Source organism: Anser anser, assembly GCF_964211835.1.
Source record: "Anser anser genome assembly, chromosome: 1".
Classification (NCBI taxonomy): Eukaryota; Metazoa; Chordata; class Aves; order Anseriformes; family Anatidae; genus Anser; species Anser anser.
In genome coordinates, this window is record NC_139720.1 from 95406227 (window position 1) to 95426870 (window position 20644).

Genomic DNA, 20644 nt, shown 5'->3' on the forward strand with positions numbered 1-20644 from the left:
ATAAATGCCTTGCCAAAGATTCTTTGAAAGGTATACACTTTCAGCAAATGTGTAGGACTTGCTTTCATATACTTTAAGTTAAGCATCCAAGTTTTAAGAATGGAGGTCACAAATAAAATAACTGCTTTGTGGAATTATCTGACTGGGCTGTTAGTCATATAAATTTTTTACACTAACAAAAGGGAAGCCTCAATTTTCTTATTTCTGCCAATGCTACTGCACTGCCACTTCTTAACACACTAAATAGTTACCCTGAGGTACTGTTTTAACCAAAGGTCAAGTTGATCTTCAACAGAAAAAATATGTTATTAGGTATACGGTTAACAAGAAAAATGTATCTTATGGTTTTGCTTGATGAAAGTAACTAGTGTTTTATAACTAAAAGGAAGAGTTGCTTATGTTTGGAAAGCAGTGCCATTCCTTTGCTGTAAACAACTTAAAAAGTTGCTTTAAAACAACTTAAATTTCTTGAAGCAATGTCTTCAAAGCTGGTGACATCTCCCTGAATATATCGCCATCTTCCTCTGAAAGAAGTGTGTGGGTGGATTTAATGAGATTTATACCCAAAAGCCTACAAGAGCCTTTATCTGTCCATTTCACAAAACAGATATGCATTGTACATTGGTCCTCCACACAACTGATCTGTCTGTCACCTTTTTTGTAGTTCCAGCATTCCTTCAAACTCTTTCATCTTAAAGGATCTGCAGACAGAATCAAGATAACAAGATAAATGCTGTCCTGTATTTAGGTTTATCAAAATTTGAGTTACAAGTGGAAAATGTGCCCAACTTTCTGTTTGTAGCTGCAAATGCATACATGATACATGACGTGTCTTCTGACGAATCTAGTGCACATGCAACAGCATAAATTAGTCTTTTAAGCATCCTAAAAAAGTCAATCATCCTTAGCAGGTAACACAATACAGGCACAGGTATGTCCCAGCTGGCAAATGTAAATGTCTCCCAGATCACGAAAAGCCAAGAAAGATGAGCATGAAAGCAACTTCCTCCTCTCCACCCTTTCCTGCCTCTGCAGAAAAGCACAACTGCATCGTATGAAGGAGGGAAGTGTTTTTCAGTCACTCCATTCTTGACCAAAAAAAAAAAAAAAAAAAGACTGTTTCTGTGATGTTTGTGCCTAAAGTTATGACAATTGCTGGGAGGCATCAGCAAAGTACAGTACTTCCATAAAGATTTTTTTGGGATTGGTGCTAAACTCTGTGGCAATAAAATACTTCCATCAGCTTTATGTAACTATGTTTGTTTTGTTTGTATTATCATAGCATCAAATGTATTACTAAATAAATCACGGGTATTTCTTTGTCTTGCAGAAGCAACAACAGTATTGCCTAGAAGGGATGAGAATGTCAGAAACTCCTCTACAGACCCAAGAAATGCAGATATGTGGGACAGAGAGCAGAAAGAAAGAAGGAAAAAGAGTCAATAAACTTGTCTGATGTAAGAAGAAAATTTTCAATATCAATTAAATAAACAGTTTATAATTTGTCCTTTTCTCTAATGGAGAATTTATACCCATGAAAGTATCCTAGTGTAACAATTTTATGAGAAACAACTACAGATTCACCCTTGAAAGACAAACAGGACTTTCACCTGGACATAGAAAGCAAGCACAGATTTTCACGTAATCTTCAAAGAAGGTTTGACATACATACAAAAAGACTTTACAGTTCTCCAACCCCCTCCTCTCCTTGGAACATTTTATATAGTTGATGATTTATTTTAGTTGACAACTTCTAACGGTAACTTTAACAAAACCAGCACTCTTTGATTGCTGGCCTTGGTTGTATCAGAGTGAATCAGAAGTAAACGCATCAGGCTCTGTGAGCTTCTCCCAACCACACACAGATAAAACAAAAGTCAGAATCTGGGGCCCAGGTTCCAGCCTGAGTTGGAAAAGAGATAGTTAACTACTTTCAACTCCATAAAAGAAAAGCTCAATATACTAACAAGATAGTTGCTTTGAACTGTCTCCAGACACTGAACCACGAATATTTTAGTACTGCAAATTAAATGGAATAGACTGTCTTACGACCTTTATGAGAAATTGCCCTTTACATTTTTTTTTTCAAACCAGTGATTCTTATTGCCATGTCATTTTTCTCCTGCAGAAACACAGAACAGGGGCACTGCTTTTACTGTGAACCTTTTTTTTTTTTTTTTTTCCTGTTTCTGGCAAGTATCCTAGGTTTTGTAATTTAATATTCCTGCCAAAAGCACTGGAAACATTTGAGATGATCCTCAAGGGATTAAGGACAAACTGTGGATTACATTCTTGGCATTGGACTGAACTAGAAGCTTGCATTTTTCTTGCTGTTACTGAAAATTTGTAAACTAACCAAATAAGGATACAGCAGAATTAAGAATAACTTGATGCTGTTTTACTTTTGCTTCTCAGACCATTAGTCCATTATCAGAATATTAAATTACAAAACTAGATCTCTGGATCTAATGTACTCCTGCTCTTAATCTAGAGAACATGTTTAAGTCAAGCAGATGTGTTTATGCTCGTTAACCTTGCATATTAACAAAGTGAGAACAGGTTGTGGTGAGGCGGAGGACATGATTTTTACTTTTTGCTTCCATTTCGCAAATGTAAGGGGTCAACAACATAAGGACAGCTGAAGTGAATCAGATCAAATCTGTAAAAAGCCAAGCTCCTTTCTCTGACAGTGACCAATAATGGGTACTTTGGGAAAGATTACAACATAGGGCAAGACTGACTCTTCCTCTAATATACCCTAGTGAGATCTGGTAACTTGCTGTTCAGGGACAGCAAGAGTTGGAGGCTGGTTTCACATCTGTGCATTTAAAAGCCGTTCCGTGATTTTATTCAGTTACTTTACTGAGACCACTTGCACTCCTAGCCTCAGTAACACCCTGAGACCCTCAGTCTCACTGTTCATTTCCACTGGACTGTGGAAAAACAACTTGCTTACTTGCTTTTCCTTGATTTAAGCCTGCTGCCTGGCAATTTCAATAGGCACTCTGGCTTCTGGTACTGTGAGAGAACACTCCTTCCCTAACACGTCTCTGGGGCATATGTTGAATACCAGGTCATCAGCAGTAGAACCACTATCTGTCCTACCACCCTCTGGCGGGATTTAGAGGTACAAAAGGAGATGCAGAGACAAACCAAAGAACCTAAGTTTCATCTTTTGCAGTCACTATAGCCACAAATCACAGGGAAATCTTTCAGAAAAAAAATATATTGAATCTAACACTTTCTGAACTTACTAAATAATGAACAAAGTACTCAGAGATCTAGTAGATTTCCTTTGCATAATAAGCCCAGTGTTTTATACTTAAAAAACAAATCAAAACAAAACTGCTCAAGCTAATGAATGACAGATGTTAGACTTTACTTCCCAGTACTTCCAGGATGGCCTGGAAAAATGTTAGCTCAGACATTTTTCAAGATCCAAAATGTCAATCAAACACGTTAAACTGTTTGAATGCAACCTGTAACTTGTTATCTGAGTTAGAGATAACTTATCAAAAAATTATACGAGAAAGCAAAATTATATGTTTTAAGCAAAAGTTGAAACATATTAAAATATATCAAAGCATATAAAATTGTTGAACTGTTTAAAAGCCATTTGTCTTTTACGAGAGTGCAATTGAAATAACAGAGCTAAAGAAAGTATGTACACTGATTGCACGAAATTGGTCAATTTAAAAATTACAAGAGCTTAAGAACCTTGCCTATTTTCTAGAACCTTTTTTATTTTCTATTACCTAGAGAAATGCCATAGCAGCAATAAAAATAACTCACTTTTCTGTTATATTGGATGATTTAACTACTGCTCCACAAGCTCACAGGACCTGATGTACACTTCTAGGATAGGTTAACATTGCTGCAAACTTCTTATTGTAAATCTAATATCACTTTCTTTAAAACTAGCACCTAAATACAAAATAAGAAATGGATCACAATGATAGCGGGTCACAGTGATACCAGGGTGAAGCAGGTGAATGACTATTCAACAAGTGCGATATGCCTATATCCTCTACTTACTCCATTATATAGATGTAGCCTCTTAGCTGTTTAAGAAACAGACTGTAAAAATACTAATGATGGATTAAAGACAACTTTTTAAATGCATTTTGATACCATGCTACTCAATTTTATAACCTAAGTGACAGCCTATCTTAAGAAGCAGGAAAGGCAGGTATGGCTCTATGTCCCATGGACCCTGGTTTTAAAAATAAAAGCCATTCTCTTACAACTTCATTTTATAAACAGGTGAAAACATGAGAACTTTTCCAAGGCTTCTTATTACAAAATTTAGGGGGAGAAATTCTGTTTCTCAAGAAAGCAGGCACAATGCTTCTGTGACTGGTTGGTAAGGGAAAATGAGGACATCTGGAAGAGAAAAAAGGTATAACATTTTTGGGAGAGCAAACTTTGCGGGAGTTTTCCACAAGTAAGAGCAGAAACCGCTCTTCTGTGTAAAAGAAGACTCGGGATGACAACACTAAGTACTGTGTTTCCACAGAAAAAAGGGCCTTTGGGGAAAACCGGTGATGAGCATGTGATAGCCCAGCTAGGGACTTTCAAGAATGGGGGAGGGAAGGCATCAGGACAGGGCTCTGGGTTTTATTGCATTTAAAAAGGAATGAAACTGAAGAAGTACCCAAAAGGGGAAGATAATACAGTACTGAAATCCACTATTGTCTGGGACACTTTGTTTCACTTAAAAGTTGAAAAGACAATGAAATGTCACAGAAGTCATGACAAAACATGCTCTGGCAAGAAGGCTGAGTTATATAAATAGACAAGAAAGGAAGTCTGATGCTGAGATGGTACAGCTGCCCTACAAAGTCCTATACCTTGTCAGAATTTTTGAGATCTCTTGATTAGAGGTCATACAGAGCAAGCTGTTGGAAAACACTAGTACCAGTAAAAGGTCAGTTCTGTGGCCTTCAGTATGCTGGCCTGCTCCTCAAATCCATTTTGGTCTGTGCAAGCCACATCATACCCAGCAGGGCTCACCTGGAGTTCAGCTCACCTGGGAAAACTAACTTTTAAAAAACATTAGTGGTTTCCAAACTGTCACAAACTGCCCCAAAAAGCTTCAGCTCTGTCTTTGCTGTCCACTCTCCCTGAAAGTACACTACCTACATTCATCCACAGGGCAGGCTCCTTCACTTCTCTAATGTAACCCAGTCACTAGTATCCCTGCCTACAGACCTGCCTCTGCACTCCCCAGCTTTGTCACTAGCAATAGTTTTTCTGCTTCGTTAATATTGCCCAGTCCACAGATCTAGACCACTGTAAAATGAAAGATTAAAAAACCGTTGGCAACAAAGGAAGTGAAATGTGTTATGCAGCTGGTGGTGATTCCTCTTTGGTAAGTCTAAAATCAGAGTTTTGTTAAGACACTTATTAATGGACTTTTTCACAGCACACTCAAAAACAGACAATAACAAAACATTGTTCTTTGTTTCTCAGAGTTCTGAGAGAAGAAAATGCTGCCCAAGCCAGTGGGTTCATTTAGAAATTCACTAATTTGCTGATGAAGACCTACAGTGTTTCATTTGAGAAATGCATGCATTTCACAGGTAAGTAAAGTGTTCCCGACAAATACTTTGCATACAGCGACAGCGGTCACCATAAAACGAACCAGTAGGCTAGGATTCTGTATCCTGGTGAACAGATACCTTAGGAAGGCCTGATGGCATGGAGAGGAATTTCACTGTCTCTTTAGGTATTCAACAGAGAGGAGCCATCAATGAACCTAAGAGAAGTTGGGTTATAAAGACACCCTACAGTCCTACAGAACTCCTTGCCAGATGATTTTTTATCTTCAGAAAATCCTCAAGGGAGGTTGAACGAGGATTTAGAAGAGACATCTATTGATATAATCAGCAAGCGCAGACTGTGAAAGACTCTGGTGTAAAAATCTTGAAAACCGCAGCAAACTGTACAAAAGGAATGTGAAGAATTATGAAAAGTTACTGGTCTAAATATGATTTTGTCCAGTTGATAATAGAAGAACTAGAACCTAATTTCATGGCTTTCAGCCTGACACCATGCTTTATACCACAAAAGGTTTTAGACACACAAGATAAGAAGACAGCACTTCAGATCTTTTAACCCAAGCTTCTGAGGTTACCACAGTCACAGAAGGAGATTTTAGCATGTGGGACACACTCTTTCCTCTTGCCTTTGCCTTTTATAATTTCTCCCTAGAAATAGGCAGCAGGCACTCTCCTTCTGGCAGCCTTTCAACACACTCATTCTCCCCCATTCTCAAGACTTGGAGGTGTTCCTCCTAATCATCTATCCTCCTGTCATGTTTGGGGTGGCAAAAGCTCCTAGAGCTCTGGCATGTTCGCATCTCTGCTCCTTAGAGACAAAACGGGTGGGAACTCCTGCGGCACTCTGCTTCTGTTATAGCTCTGTTACATTACTGTCTCACTACAAATACTTTAGCAGATGCAAAGATAAATCATTCAGCAGCATGAGGTTTTGCCCACACTCTGGGGACTAAACAATAGTGGGTGAATTATGAACCCGACTGTATCATTTTGCTGGCTGTTTCTCTGTTCTTCAGCAGATGACCTTATCTCATTTTTCCAAATGAACAGAAGTTCAGAAGTTTCTCAAGACACACACTTTTACCATAAAAAATTAAAGTACCTCCATTATGACTCTGCATGATTCATGCATGCTTTTTGCAAAAGGTTAAGGGCAAATGTGTTCTCAGGAGAAGCAGAAGTATATTATTTCACGTGATTAGTGCTCTCTGACACCCTTAGAATCAATGGCCTTACTGAACTCAAGGGAGAAAGGAAAGGAAAGAAAGGGAGAAAGGGAAAGGGGAAAGTTAGTATGGACCTACCACACAGACAAATTACTGAGATCACAGATACAGAAGGAAAGGTTATCATCTTTCTCTTATAAGCTTTGCATCACCTGCTGTTTCAGCTCAATCCCCAAAGCTTTTACTTCTCTCTCTGACACATACAGAAAAAATAACTTTATTCAGCTTATACCGTCATGCAAGACCTTTAAGCTGACCTCTGTTAAACAAGAGTACTTTTTCAATTTTGAAGTTCACATCAGCACATAGAAGTCACAATCAAAGCTCGGGGTAATACAGTAAGCTGGATGAGATTGGCTCCTTTAGCTTTAGAAGCAATAGAAATGACAAACTGAAAGGGATTTTTTCTGTTCTCAAAAAAAAAAAAAAGTTTCTTCCAGTTTTCTGATAAGCAACTGCATTAATTCAGTGCTCAAAATACAAGTATCAAACAGCCTCAGTCTGAATCAGACCTGATCATGCTTCACTATCTTAGACCATTTAGTGTCTCACGGTCTTTTGTTAATACTCTATTTGTGCATAAATTCTTCTAGAATAGAAAAACAATACAGACAGCACCTAAATACATGCAACAGAAATACTTCAGAGCTCTTTTTAAAGCATAGGTGTTAAAAAAAAAAAGAAGAAGAAAAATAAAATTAGCAATAGTCTTTCTGTCTTTGGAAAAGAATAAAAATGTAGTTGAGTCCAGTTCTTCAACTCTCTAAGCCTGCAGCCTTATAGCCTTCTCTAGAATCGTACTGGTTTGCATCAGTAGAGATTTTGGCTACTCTAAATAGTGTCACTCTCTCTGAAAACAAAACCCCACATAATCCTCAGTACCACATTACATTCATGTATGAAAAGCATCAAAATGGATGACCCTCTGAATAACACAATATTCACAGTCATCTTGCCTTGTAAAATTTCAGTCAGTCTTTTAAAGCTGACACAAAGACCTCATAGGGAAGTTGAGACCTCGGAATTTCACCTAGCCCACTAAAAAAGGGTAAGGTATATTTCTGCAGATTAAATTTTTAATTAAGCAAATGGAAGAACCAATTCCAGGTTTTCTTTTTGTCTTTGATCCAAGCTCAGAGCGCCTTTTTTTTTCTTCCTCAGTCTGCATTTCCACAAGAACCAAAAGAACACAGAAATTCAACAGCACACACAAAAGCTCAAAGTCCTCAAGCTTCATACCAACAGTATGCACTGAAAATGCAGATCAAATTGTAAGCTATTTTTTCTAGGGTCTTATCACTGTAGCATTGTGCTACCCTTCTCAGTACTGTAGAGTGAGGTAAGCTGAAATAATGTGGTGAGGCACATTAATTCAAATACTGAAAGAGCTTGAGCTACCCTCAATAATGCTGTTTTAACTGCCTGGCACAATTTGGTTGTACATTTATAACCAAGACCACAAATAACCATTCCTGTGCAAGCTGCCATTGTACCTTCCCAATGGCTACAAAAGGAAAGTACATGGGATTTGCCTAAAGTTTCAACCTTAGACTGCTGTTATGGAGAAGGACCTCACAGATTTCTAAGGATGAGAGGACTCAGCACATAAATGGTGGAAGTATCACTTTTACACTGTCAGTCCACTTCACCTCTACCAGAGAGTGCAGCCTAACCAAGCTCCAGCAACCAGCCCTAGAAAAGCAGCCTGTAAAGATATCACGCTTTTAAGATTCAGCAGCAAGTGCATGATGCTGACCAGACAATGTGGTTGCAGCAAAGGAAATTCTCACTAGATATGAGGAAAAATTCTTCCTCATGAGAGTAGTGCAGTGTTGGGGCAAGACCCAGGCATAACGTGGAACCCCCACCTTGATGGTTTTCCAAATGCAGATGGATAAGGAAGGCCCTGAGTAACCTTATCCATCTGGGAAGCCATAAGCTCCAGGAGCTGGTCTTCCAGAGGTCCTGTCCAGCCTGAATTACCTGATGTTATCAAAATTTGTACTCAACCTACAACACAAAAAAGTGATTTTTTTAGCAAAAAAATAGTGACTGTTTAGCCTAGAAAAGAGGAGATTGAGAGGGGATCTTATCAACCTCTATAAATACCTGAGGGGATAACGTAAAGAGCATGGGGCCAAACTTTCCTCAGTGACGGCCAGTGATAGGACAAGGGGTAATAGGTATAAATTGAACCACGGAAGATTTCATCACCATTTGAGGAAGAACTTCTTTGTGGTTTGGGTGACAGAGCACTGGAACAGGCTGCCCAGAGAAGTTGTGGAGTCTCCTTTGGAGATATTCAAAACCCATCTCGATGCGATCCCGTGTAACATGCTCTAGGTGACCCTGCTTGAGCAGGGCCATTGGACTAGGTGATCTGTGGAGGTCCTTTCCAACTTCAGCCGTTCTGTGATTCTGTGAAATTCTCATCAGTATGAATGAACTTTACATGTCCTTTGGCATCAACGTTTAATTATTTTTTTCCATTATAGCCGTGTCTAAGAATCGCACTAAAAGAGCACAGCTTTACCACAGTAAGCAGCATGGAAGCAGACATAATGAACACTGTTTATCATGAAAATGTTTAAGTAAATCCACTGGATGCGATTCAAAATGAAAGTAAGCTACCACAGCTCTCCCTGGATAAAGAAGTGTACAAAGAGCTCCTTAGTGCAGCTGAATTAAGCAGGTTTACCACAGTTCATAACATGGCAGTGCCCTTCTCCTTCAGCCTCAGATCTCTCCTGCAAACAAAGGACACCTCCCTCATTCCTGCTGCCAGTGGTTCAGGTCTGCTGGCTCAACCTGGCACCTTAAAAAGACCCCATCCTCCATAGCTGATGGTAGAAGAGATTGTCCAGCTCAGAGGTCTCCTTCCCTTTTCATTTGTAGAGCTACAGCAGCTTCACAGCAACCTCTGCTGACAAAGAGCAGAATCAGATCAGAAATGATGAAACTGCCTAAGCTGTTATCACTTTACACAGAACGTCTCCTCCCCACCACTCTACAATGGAAAGAACTAGGTAAGGAAGCCCTGATCCATACTAGGGACAAGACTCCTTGCCTTCTTCTTGGATACTACAGGTGTAAAACAGTCCTGAAATACCAGCAGTTGCCTGTTTCCAGAACTGTCCCATACCAGAGTACAAACCTTGCAGGTTAGGCTTTTGAGGTAATTGTTATTATTCTCAGTCTAACCCTGATAGGAGTCCTTAACTGATGAGTTTTAATAAATATCATTACTTATTCGAAAGCAATAAACTTAATTTAAAAAATGTTAGTAAATCTGCTGCTTGATTTGAAAGAAAACTCTCATAGCTCAGTTCAGCACAGTACCATCACCCGTGGCTGCACTGTCACTTACATGTTTGCCTGAGCAAAAACGCAGCTTTACTTGTTTGCTAAAGTTTTTGGTCATTGTGCTAGTCCTTCATTGTACTGTCTCATAGCTGATATAGCTGACTTCAAGGCAGCTGAGAAAATAGAAGATCAGTTTAACAGATCTGGTGACAACATCAGCACCGAGAAAACCAAACTGAACTGTAAATTGGTGGTGCGTAGTACCTTTCAACATCTGACTCAGTGTTGATTTCTTACTACTCTTATTAGTAAAAACAAAAACAAAAAACCAACCAGTGCTTCAACTTCAGAGAGAAAAAAGAAAGTGTAAGCACGTGCCTTGTGAAATCTGTGGGAAACAGTCTCATTGCTCTACACCGGCAGTCTCACACATTGGTGCTAACAGATGCGGCTGTGTGAGCACGAAAACCAGCCGTGTCACACACAGCCTAGCAGCTCCACTGCAGAAACGATGCATCTGCATTTACCTGCTCCGGCCATGCCTGAACCTGTTCAGGCCCCTACTCACACAGCTGCTCTACAGCCTCGAAGCAGCTGTATCGCCAAAACCACGTTATTCGATCCTAACACGTCGGAATGTTTTATATGAGGAAGGACAACGTGAGGAAGGACAACAGATTCAACTCCCTGCTTTGTACCAGACGAGCTGCAAGGCTTGAATGCCGTGTAGTGATGCCACTTCGCCCCTCTTAGCCTTTCTCCCGAGTGAAATAAACCACAAGCTAGCAGAAGAAACAACGGGGATGGGGGGGGGGGGGGGGGGGGGGTAGAGAAGAGAAGAAAAAAAAAAAAAGAAAAAAAAAAAAAAGGCTGTGCTTCCCGGGTCCTCTTCACCCATAAATAAACACAGCCCATACGAGCCGCACGGCCCTGCCCTGCTCCGCCCGCCCGCCATTTCGCCCCGCCCCGCTCCCCGCCCCGGCAGTACGCCGCAGGTGCCCGTCATGGCGGCGGCGGCGCAGCTGCTCCGCGGGGCCGCCCGCGCTGTCCGGGCTCCGCCCGCCCTGGCCCGCCGGTCGCTGGGCTCCGCGCCGCCGGGGGTCCCGGCAGGCCGGGGCGGGCAGCGTTGGGCGCTGGCGGGGGCGCTGGGCGGGCTGGGCTTGGGTTTGGGGCTGTGGCGGCGGCGGGCCGCCATGGCGGCGGGCGAGGAGGAGGACGAGGAGGAGGAGCGGCTGCGGCGGCGGTTCATGGCGCCGCCCGTCAGCGGGCTGCGGGAGCTGCGGCGGCGGCGGCGGGAGCTGCGGAGCCGCATGGAGCTGCTCATCATGGAGACGCAGGCCGAGGTGTGCCGCGCCCTGGCGGCCGTGGACCCCGGCGCCGCCTTCGCCGTGGACACCTGGGAGAGGAAGGAAGGTGCGGGGGGACGGGCGGGGGGAGCCCCCCCGGGGGGCGGCCGGGCGGGGGGCTGCGGCCCTGGCGGGGGGCTCCCGTCCCTCGGTGACCCAGCGGCGGGGTGCTGGCGTTGGCAGGCGGAGGCGGCATCAGCTGCGTGCTGCAGGACGGCGAGGTCTTCGAGAAGGCGGGCGTCAACGTGTCGGTGGTGTTCGGGCAGCTCTCCGAGGAGGCGGCGCGGCAGATGAGGAGCAGGGGCAAGTCTCTGAAGGCCTCTGCGGACGGTAAGGGGCCGCTTAGCCGGGGCTTCCTGTGGGGGCGGTGGGAGAGCAAGGTCGGGCCCTGGTGCTTGTTGCCTGCCTGGCTCGTGGAAGTCACAGGGTTGTTCCTCAAGAAAGATGCTGCAGCTCAGCAGCCAAACGGCGCAGGAGTTACTTCTTGTAGAGGTGGAGGGAGAAAACCAAAACGAAGTGAAGGCTAAAGAGGATTCGGTGGCAGTTCTACAGCAAACGGTAGTTCTGAGGACGGGATGGTGGAAAGCTGGAGCAGTGCCTTGCATTTTCAGTGGTCATCATCTAAGGGGTGCTCCAACGCTACCTTTTTGTTGCATTTTTAGGACAAACGCAGAAAAGTCACTTAGGTGCATAAAAATTGTAGATAAGTAAATTTAACATTAATAATTATTGTTACCCAACACGATAAATTGCCTCGTAGTGGACCAATAGCTTGGAAACTAAGTATAAATAGTGATGTTCCTTACATGATAACAAATCAAGTTATTTGACAAGCTGAAGACTTCTTTTCTGTGCATCTTTTTACCTAGGAAAACTGCCTTTTTGTGCCATGGGTGTAAGCTCTGTTATCCATCCAAAGAATCCTCATGTTCCAACTATGCACTTCAACTACAGATACTTTGAAATTGAAGAAGCAGACGGTAAGAATTATTAGCCATTGTAACATGTATGACGTATGACTCTGCATGAGGAAAGTGTGAGTGCGTGGCTAGGATAAGAGGTTAAGAACTAGTCCAGTTTTGTTCCCAGGTATGCCAATAATGTGTTGTATAGCACCACATTTCTTAATCTCTGGGCCTTGGATTATGCATTTGTAAAGTCAGTGTAATTCATACATCTTCATGAATAAAGGTGTTTGCAATTTACTTTTTGCAGAATACACTGGGGTTTCAGAGTTATGTTAATGTGTAGGAGGTCATAAATATATGTAAAACATTAAATTTTAGAATCGCTTCTTTCAATAGGGGAAAGGTCTGAAGGACTGATAAGCATTCTGGTCAGGGTATGCAAGCTTTGTCTCAGAAGCTGGGAGGACGTACTGTCAGAAACATCACTCTCTGTGTTAGTTCCCCCCCCCCCCCCCCCCCCGAGTTTCTGCCATGTGCTACTGTCAAAGGCAGGCTTCAAGGCTAGGTACTTTAGCACTGAGAGGCCATTCGTATGTCAAAGCTCAGAGAGATTTTTCTTTGAATTATTTTGTCAGAGTATTAAGGATCATTTCTAACCAATTAGTTACCCTGGAATTATTAACGATATTTCCTTTCTTTGGCATGCAGTCATGTTTCTAGATAGTTGAAGTATCCATGAAGTTGCAGTTTCCTTGTCTTGTATAAGGTGTAACTATGACAGTAGGAATTGACGGCCCATCTTGTGAAATTGATACTCTGTGGCATCTGGTAGAGTAACATGTCCAAAATATCCAACAAATAGTTTTCACTGTTGTGAAATTTGTTCCGTGTTTTCTTGGTTGTTGCATTACCTTGAACTCAAATTTGTCATGATTGTTTAGGGATACCACTGAATGATGATTTTATTTTGTACTGAATAATGATTTTATTTTGTATTATTCAAGTAGTTCTTAGTTCTTGGTGAACCACTAGCAATGTATTTCTGTTTGGCAATTTTTTAAAAATAAAAAAATGTTGTTTGCCTCTCTCCTCTAGGCACTAAACAGTGGTGGTTTGGTGGTGGAACTGACCTCACTCCAACTTACTTGAACGAAGAAGATGCTGTACATTTTCACAAGACTCTGAAAGAAGCTTGTGACAAGCACGATCTGAAGCTGTATCCAAAATACAAGAAATGGTATGTGGGGAGTGATGTGCTTGGATCCCTTTTGTGGGAACAGAAGATGGTGTTGGAGACTGCCAGTTAAATGCATTCTAGGAAAAGTATGTTCCGTTCGGCCTTTTGATAAGTATCAGCAGACCCTAATGAAAATCAGTAGGTGTGTATTGGGATAAAATGTAGTCTACAGCAGTATGTTATTTATGGAGGCCTGAGAGATGCTGTTTGGCCATTGCTGCAGTTTTGAAAACTCCAATGCAGTTATTCTGCCTTCAGCGTGTCCTTCTTTTTTTTTTTTGGCCAGGTAGGTAAAGAAGCTTTTCTTTAATGTAGAAGTTTCATAATTTTGATGGAGCTGCAGTTTTGTTTCAAGTGACACATTCACTGAGTGTTCAACAGCATATTCTCTAAAGATGTGAATTTTGAACGTTCTTGAGCTGAGAGATGCAGTTGATGGGATCTTTCACTACTCAGTGAGGGCTTGCTGCTCTGTTTCTGATAATCCTATCTGCTACAAGCTATGGTATCCAGAAGGGAGGGTTAGCCTTTTGTAAGCTACCACGTCTTGTCTGAGGACAGGAGATAAAGTGGGTGTTGCAGTTTGGGTGTGAACCGCTTCATGTAGAGAAGCACGTCTTAAAACCTTAAGACTACAGTCTGGCTCTCTAAGGAATCTTTCTGTGTGCTGGTTCAGAGTGCGTGCCTTAATGGTCAGGTTGTGTGCAGGGAAAGTAAGCTAGCGATGCCAGATGCAGGGGATCAGAGAGACAGACATCTGTTCTTAGTCTGAGGGCAACTCAAAGGAGGACTAATTGTATCCTGTAGACAGACACTGTTCCTAATCCCAGCATAAACGTTTGCTGTAAACAGCAGCTGTGTAGGGGCATGTGGTTCTCAATGGTGGAGTGGTTTGAATCTCCTCTGCGTCGCCCTTGTTCCAGTTCTCTCAAACAGAAAAGCTCTTGTTATGTTTACCACGCTGCCTTCCTGATCTGGCTTTAAAACTTTGGTAACAGTGATTGTGGATCGACACATGTATGGCATGCTAGTCTTAAAGGCAGGCAGGATCTCCTTGCTGTTGGTGGTTTCTGCTTCCATTTCTGCCCCACATGAAGGCTTGCAGGGCATGGTTGCCCAAGCATGCAACTGTAAGTTGGGTGTGGATACAATGAATCAGGTGATTTATAGTAATTGCATACCTACGCACTCCAGTAAATACAAAATAGATTAATTCCCACCTCATTGTAGTATAAACTGCACTTATTCTTTCATGAACTTGAAAATGAGCCAAGAACAGTCACTGCTAGAATGACTCCATCTTCCACATTTAACTATTACAAAGTCTTTTTCCAAAGAAGGCTGCCTCACTTTTTTTCCCCGTCCTTTTAAGTGACAACAGCCTTCATATCCAGTCTTGGGTTTGTCAATTCTTTTAGTTTTGATGCCGAAAATTATTTTTTTCACAAGAATGGCAAAAAGAATAAAGAGATCCACTTTCAAGTTTATTTCACATTTGTCTGAAAGCTGTACAAATAATCTGGGATCTGTATGTAACTCTGTGAATGAAACAGAGAAAGAGCTCTTAGGGTGAATTTTGAAATCAAGTGTCCCTCATAGGTAGAGAATGTGGATTGGATCACGCCATATGGAAACATCTGCCACGGTCTTTGAGTGTTCCACGTTCAGTGACTGTGCAATGATACATAGCTTTGCGGTGACCACTTAATCTGAGCTTTTACTGTGTGTGAATGCAGGAGCGCGTTCCGCGTGGTGTTGTACAGTCCTGCTCTCAGCAGGCGGTGAAACGGTGGTGCAGCCAGCACTGTAGGAATTGACTTTTCATTGCTATTTCACCACTGCCATCCTGTGCCGTGTAGCTGTTTGGAGTAGTGTTTGTTTCTTTTAATATTGTGGGCCATATTACTAACTGTCTGCTGCCCCTTTAGGTGTGATGACTACTTCTTTATCAAGCACCGTGGTGAGCGAAGAGGGATTGGAGGCATATTCTTTGATGATGTGGACTCTCCTTCGAAGGAGGAAGTTTTTCAGTTTGTGCAGAGTTGTGCCAAAGCCATTGTGCCTTGTTACATTCCCATTGTGAAGAAGCACTGCCATGACTCCTTCACACCAGAGGAGAAGCAATGGCAGCAGCTTCGGAGAGGACGGTGAGTACTGAAGGAGCAAAAGAATACCTGGGAGGTGGATGAGACTGGCGAGAATAAAATGAGCTAGTTCTTCATGGTTGTGAGGTTTATGTCCTGAAGTGTGTTTTATATTCTGTCACAGTGTCAGTTAAGTTTGCACAAGTGCTCAAAAGCTTACCAGAGGGTTGCAACACTTCTGTGTACAGAACTATTTTTGATATCCAGTGCTGGCTTGCCAGGGAGGATGCAGAAGGTACTGGCACACCCTCGTATGTATCTGCAACTCTCCCATGTGCAGCAGCACAAGCAACCCCTACGAAATGCTACAGTTTCTCTGACACCTTCAAGGAAGAAAAAAAAAAAAGAGAAGCTGTGTAACAAGCAAAGGGGTGCGTGCATGGTGTCCTGAATCCCGCCCTCTCCTGCAGCCCAGTGATACGGGATATAGGACTGCCCTGTCACAAGGAGCGTAAGGGTGAGGGAGTCATGCACACTATTCAGTAATGAAGCTAAACCCCAGCAAGTCGACAAATATTTGTATGCAAGAGGGCTTTCAGGTTCTTACATGTTTATTCTGATATTTTTCTTGGCATTGAAGTAAGTATGCTGTGAACTCTTTGTAAAGGAGTAAAGATAAATAGAGGTTTTATTTTTCTGGAATGGTCCAAAGTCTTTAATGTAGACTCTTGAGGATGCTTATTACTCGGAATGATTGTTAATGCTGCAAAAGGTTAAGTACATTGGTACATACTCTTGTCTCTGTCCTGCGATTGTCTGAGCAGGTAGAGAAATGAGAATACGTGTGCTCTGTGCAAAAATGAGGAGTCTTGCTGCCTTTTCTGCAAAGAAACCTGTGAAAGTGGCATAGAGAGGACATAAGCATTCAAGTTTAGATCACTGGCCTGCGGCAGTTAGTCAAATAAGCATACGTGCTTAATTGGCTAGAACTGTTCCTGGGAGTGCAGGACTTTCAGGATACATTCTGTTGATGGGATTTAGCAAGCCTGGTGATGTTTTAAGAGGGAATAGGTTCCTTAAGCTGCAGCTGGGACTGGCTCAGGCTGCTTGTTGCTCTGGACCTGTTTGCAGGTTGAGCTAGGCAAAGCTCTCGTTTCTGCCAGTAAGAAATAGCTCCTTCCTTCCTGTTTCTCTGTTAAGTATTAATACCTCAGTACTGGTTGTTAATATAAACCCTACGGAATTGTCACTGCTCTGTCTGCATGCTGAGGGCAGGAAAATGTCCATTCTGGGACTTACAAGTCCCAGCCAGCACTCTGAAGCTGTCTGACTTCTGCTGCTTTCCAGACCTCCTCAAGAAACAGGAAAATCTTGTTCTGACCATGCCGCTGATGTGTCCTTCAGAAGGACCTTCAGCATGGAGGACAGCACAAGGGAGTTTTTTATATGGTCACTTCCAGCTCCTTTGAGGCTACTCTTGTCTTGACACCATCGCATGAGAGTACCAGTGTAACCAAGCTAAACCTGGTGTTGAGCTTGCTAGCAGGGTGGAGTCCTGGGAGAAGTAAGGTAGTACAGCACCATGCAGAATGCTCTCCTTGCATAGTTTGTCCGCTTGTCTGTTAGCTAAGGCCTTACTTCCTATGCTTTGTGGAGTAGCAAGGCTTTATTTTCATTTCCGTGCAGAAGATGCTAGAGACAGTTGGCCCCAAAACAGGGTTCATTTGACACCCAACACAGCAGAAATACTGTTTTTGTTTGACATCTGCTAGCTGAAGAAGGCACAAGCAACTTCTGATTATAAGCTTGTTTTTCTGTTGTATCTTTACTCCCCATAGGTATGTGGAGTTCAACTTGATTTATGACAGAGGTACAAAGTTTGGCCTACTAACACCAGGATCAAGAATTGAAAGCATTCTTATGTCTCTGCCACTGACTGCAAGGTAAGGGCATAGCTGTGTATGGAGTTGCAGGTAGGCATTGTTCTCACTGAAAGACTCTGAAGGATTAAATCAAATGCCTGTTGTGATGTCCAGTCTCTTAACAGTGGTTGGTTCATGCCTGATACAAGAACTGGCCAAATAGGTGCAGAGGCTTCTCTGCTCTGCTACACTCACCCATTTGCTGCTAATGTGTGGCCTGGATATTTTCTAACCAAAAAAAAAAAGGTCATTTTTAATGCTTTGTACTCATAGAGGGAGCAGGAAAATCTTTCAAGAGATACTGATTTAGTAGCTCTTTGAAACCGTGTGAAATTCTGGCGATACCTTACAAGCCTGTGGCAAGGAGTTCCACAGTTTGTGCACTGTATGAAAAAGAGCTTCTTTGTTTTCTACTTGCACCTGATGGCTTCATTTGACTTATCAGTGAATAAACAGATTTTCTTCCAATTTTTCTTCACAATAGTTCTTGTTTCACAGATTTCAATTGTTCATTGTCTGTTTTCCAGGCTGACAAGTGTTCCTCTTCTTAGCCTTTGTACAGCAGCTGTTCCATACCTTTCAACACATCTACCACTTTAGGCTTACGTTTTCTTTGTCCTTTCTGATCTGGGAATAGGGCTCAGACAACAGAAGCTACATATGTATATTTAAGATGCAGGTGTGCTGCTGACTCATACAGTGGCATAATGTTGTCTTTATTCATTATTTTCATAATCTAAATACGCTACTTGCTGATTTTGAGCAGGCTTTTTCATAGAACTGTTACAACGCCGAGATCTTGTCTGGGCAATAGAAGTTAAATGAGTTTCTCAATGTGTGGGTAACTTTTTTTTTCCTCTCTGTGCATTACTTTAGATCAATCAACATTGAATTACACCTGCCACGTTATTGTTGAGTTGCTTGTCTTGATAGTAATGTTTTTCAACTACCTTTTTGTTTTAAATTATCTTGCTTAATCTTGTAACATCAACTAACTCTGTCATTTACTATTTACTTCCCTTTTTAGGTTGATTTTAGATATGCTGATAGCACAAGTCCCTATCATGAATTTAGTGACCTCCTTCCAGTAGCAAAGCTAGCTGTCGCTTGCTACCCCTTAACTGTGAGGGCTGTCCTATTCTCACCCTACTGCCAACACCAGATGTGTCCCTGACCTGCTGTTGTATCACGGTCCTAACTTCTCAATTTCATTGCTGCAATGATCTGATTTTTGTTTTCACCAGCATAAATAGCTCACTTTAGAAGCATGAATGGGTCCTTCCTAGAGGGGAAGGAAATGGAAAAAGGTTGTACCCATCCCTTTGACTGCTGACACTTTTCTTCCTGTCATGCCTCTTTTAGTTGACTTTTCAATAAAAGGTCGTCTCTCATCACCTTGGTTTTTAAAATCAAGATTCAGTGAGGACTGGTAGTGCTTCCAGTCCAGTTTCTAGAAGAACTTGCCATGGACAGCTGAAAACATTGCATCAGGGTCAAGTGATAGAATATGAAGCTGGCAATTTCCCTTAGGCCTCATGTCCTCACTGTCTTTTGTTGGGGTTTCTTTTTGACCTATTATCTCATGATACATGTGTGTCACAAGAGACTGTTAAGCAAAACAGTTTGGAGATAAACCTGCACGTAGGAGGCATTTCTCTTTTTTTGGTTATTTTTTCCTGTCTTTTCAGAAGATGGAAAAAAAAAGACTAAGCTGCTGTATCTTTGTGTTACCTGTCTTTAATGAATTTAATGATTTGTAGCCTTATGTCACCTGATGTGAGATTATCAACTGTGCATGTAGTACCCTCAGAAAAGGCAGCTGGGCAGTCTGAATGCATTTCCCCTCTCCCTGCAGGTGGGAGTACATGCACACCCCTCCGGAGAGCTCAAGGGAAGCAGAAATCCTGGAGGTTCTCCGCAATCCCAAAGACTGGGTGCACTGACGTGGATCGTGAAGAAGATGGATTGCTTATACTGAGCAATTACGAAAGAACAAGAATGCCTGCGAACCAGCTCATTTGAAGTGCTGCTGCATGGCATTTTAGTATAGCTATTTATACTCTTAAAGGGTGCCTTAATGATGTTGTAGACTTGTTGTAACTTGCAAATACGTGAACTCATTATTTGAGTGATCAGCTGATGTTGTCATCCCCTGTTGATGTTGCCTTGTGAAGGACTGGTGATACCCTCCCGGGGCTAGTGTGCATGCTTAGGAACTTCCTCAGCAGATTTATTTGACTGCAAAAAAATGTTAAACTACGGTGAAGTGTTCCCCCAGTGGAATGAAAGCATTATGCGTGCCTAGATGGCACAGCTCACTATAGGATAATGTTGGGATGATTTTAGAAATACTTTTTTAAAGAATAAATTTAAAATAATAAAGAATAATATTTGTTATGATTTTAAACCTCAGCGCCTGCTTTCTGGACCTTGTGAAAAAGATGTCTATTTTGACACTGTTTTATTTGGGGGTGGGAAGCAAGTGTTGTGAGATGTGCCTCAGTGCCCTTGACTTGACTGACCAGTGAACAAGGGATTCTGGGTTGGGGTCCTGGTTGTGCCTGACGTGGGGTGAGAGCTGGCTGTCAGCTTTAAAGAGAAGCTGTCCAAAGCTTCTCTGCGTGGTGAAATCGTGGCAGTGATCAGCTGCAACAGCACCTCCCCTCTGCCTCCTGTCAGAAGGGGCTGGGACAGACCAGGAAGGTGCTGAGCGCTGCCCCAGGCTTCCCGTAAAAGACCCAGGCTGCTCTGATCGCCCTTTCTTCCCCCGGCACGAACCTTTTTTGGGGCGTTAAAGCCAAGGGGGTGAAAAAGGCGACCGCCGTCTCCCCGTCGGGGAATCGAACCCCGGTCTCCCGCGTGACAGGCGGGGATACTCACCACTATACTAACGAGGAGCGCGTGCGGGACAGCGGGCCCGCCCGCGCCTTCTATGACGTCACCTCCGCGTGACGCAGCGCGATGGTTCCTGCCCTGCTCCACCCAGTCACTCTTTCCCTTCCCTACAGGGCTCCCGCCGCCTAACGCCTGTCCCCGTGCTGCAGGGCAATTAGCTAG

At 42.6% G+C, this 20644-nt stretch overlaps 2 protein-coding genes across 11 annotated transcripts in view; both read left to right on the forward strand.

Annotated features, from left to right (window-relative positions):
* LOC310892522 (uncharacterized protein) overlaps positions 1-10901 on the forward strand; it is a 33683-nt gene extending 22782 nt beyond the window's left edge. For all 10 annotated transcript variants that reach the window (XR_014578191.1, XR_014578192.1, XR_014578193.1 and 7 more), the window contains one exon: positions 1331-10901. Coding sequence is in view for 5 of the 10 variants with exons in the window: in XM_083820388.1 (XP_083676514.1) it covers positions 1331-1456 (126 nt within the window). In the remaining 5 variants the exon portion in view is untranslated. The remainder of the gene's footprint in view (positions 1-1330) is intronic.
* Positions 10902-11034: 133 nt separating this feature from the next.
* On the forward strand, positions 11035-19994 carry CPOX (coproporphyrinogen oxidase). The gene is made up of 7 exons (XM_083820348.1): positions 11035-11503; positions 11620-11766; positions 12306-12416; positions 13440-13581; positions 15510-15728; positions 17504-17608; positions 19443-19994. The coding sequence occupies exons 1-7, from the start codon at positions 11095-11097 to the stop codon at positions 19528-19530; spliced, it is 1221 nt and encodes a 406-aa protein (XP_083676474.1). The 5' UTR covers positions 11035-11094; the 3' UTR covers positions 19531-19994.
* The last annotated feature ends 650 nt before the right edge of the window (positions 19995-20644 follow it).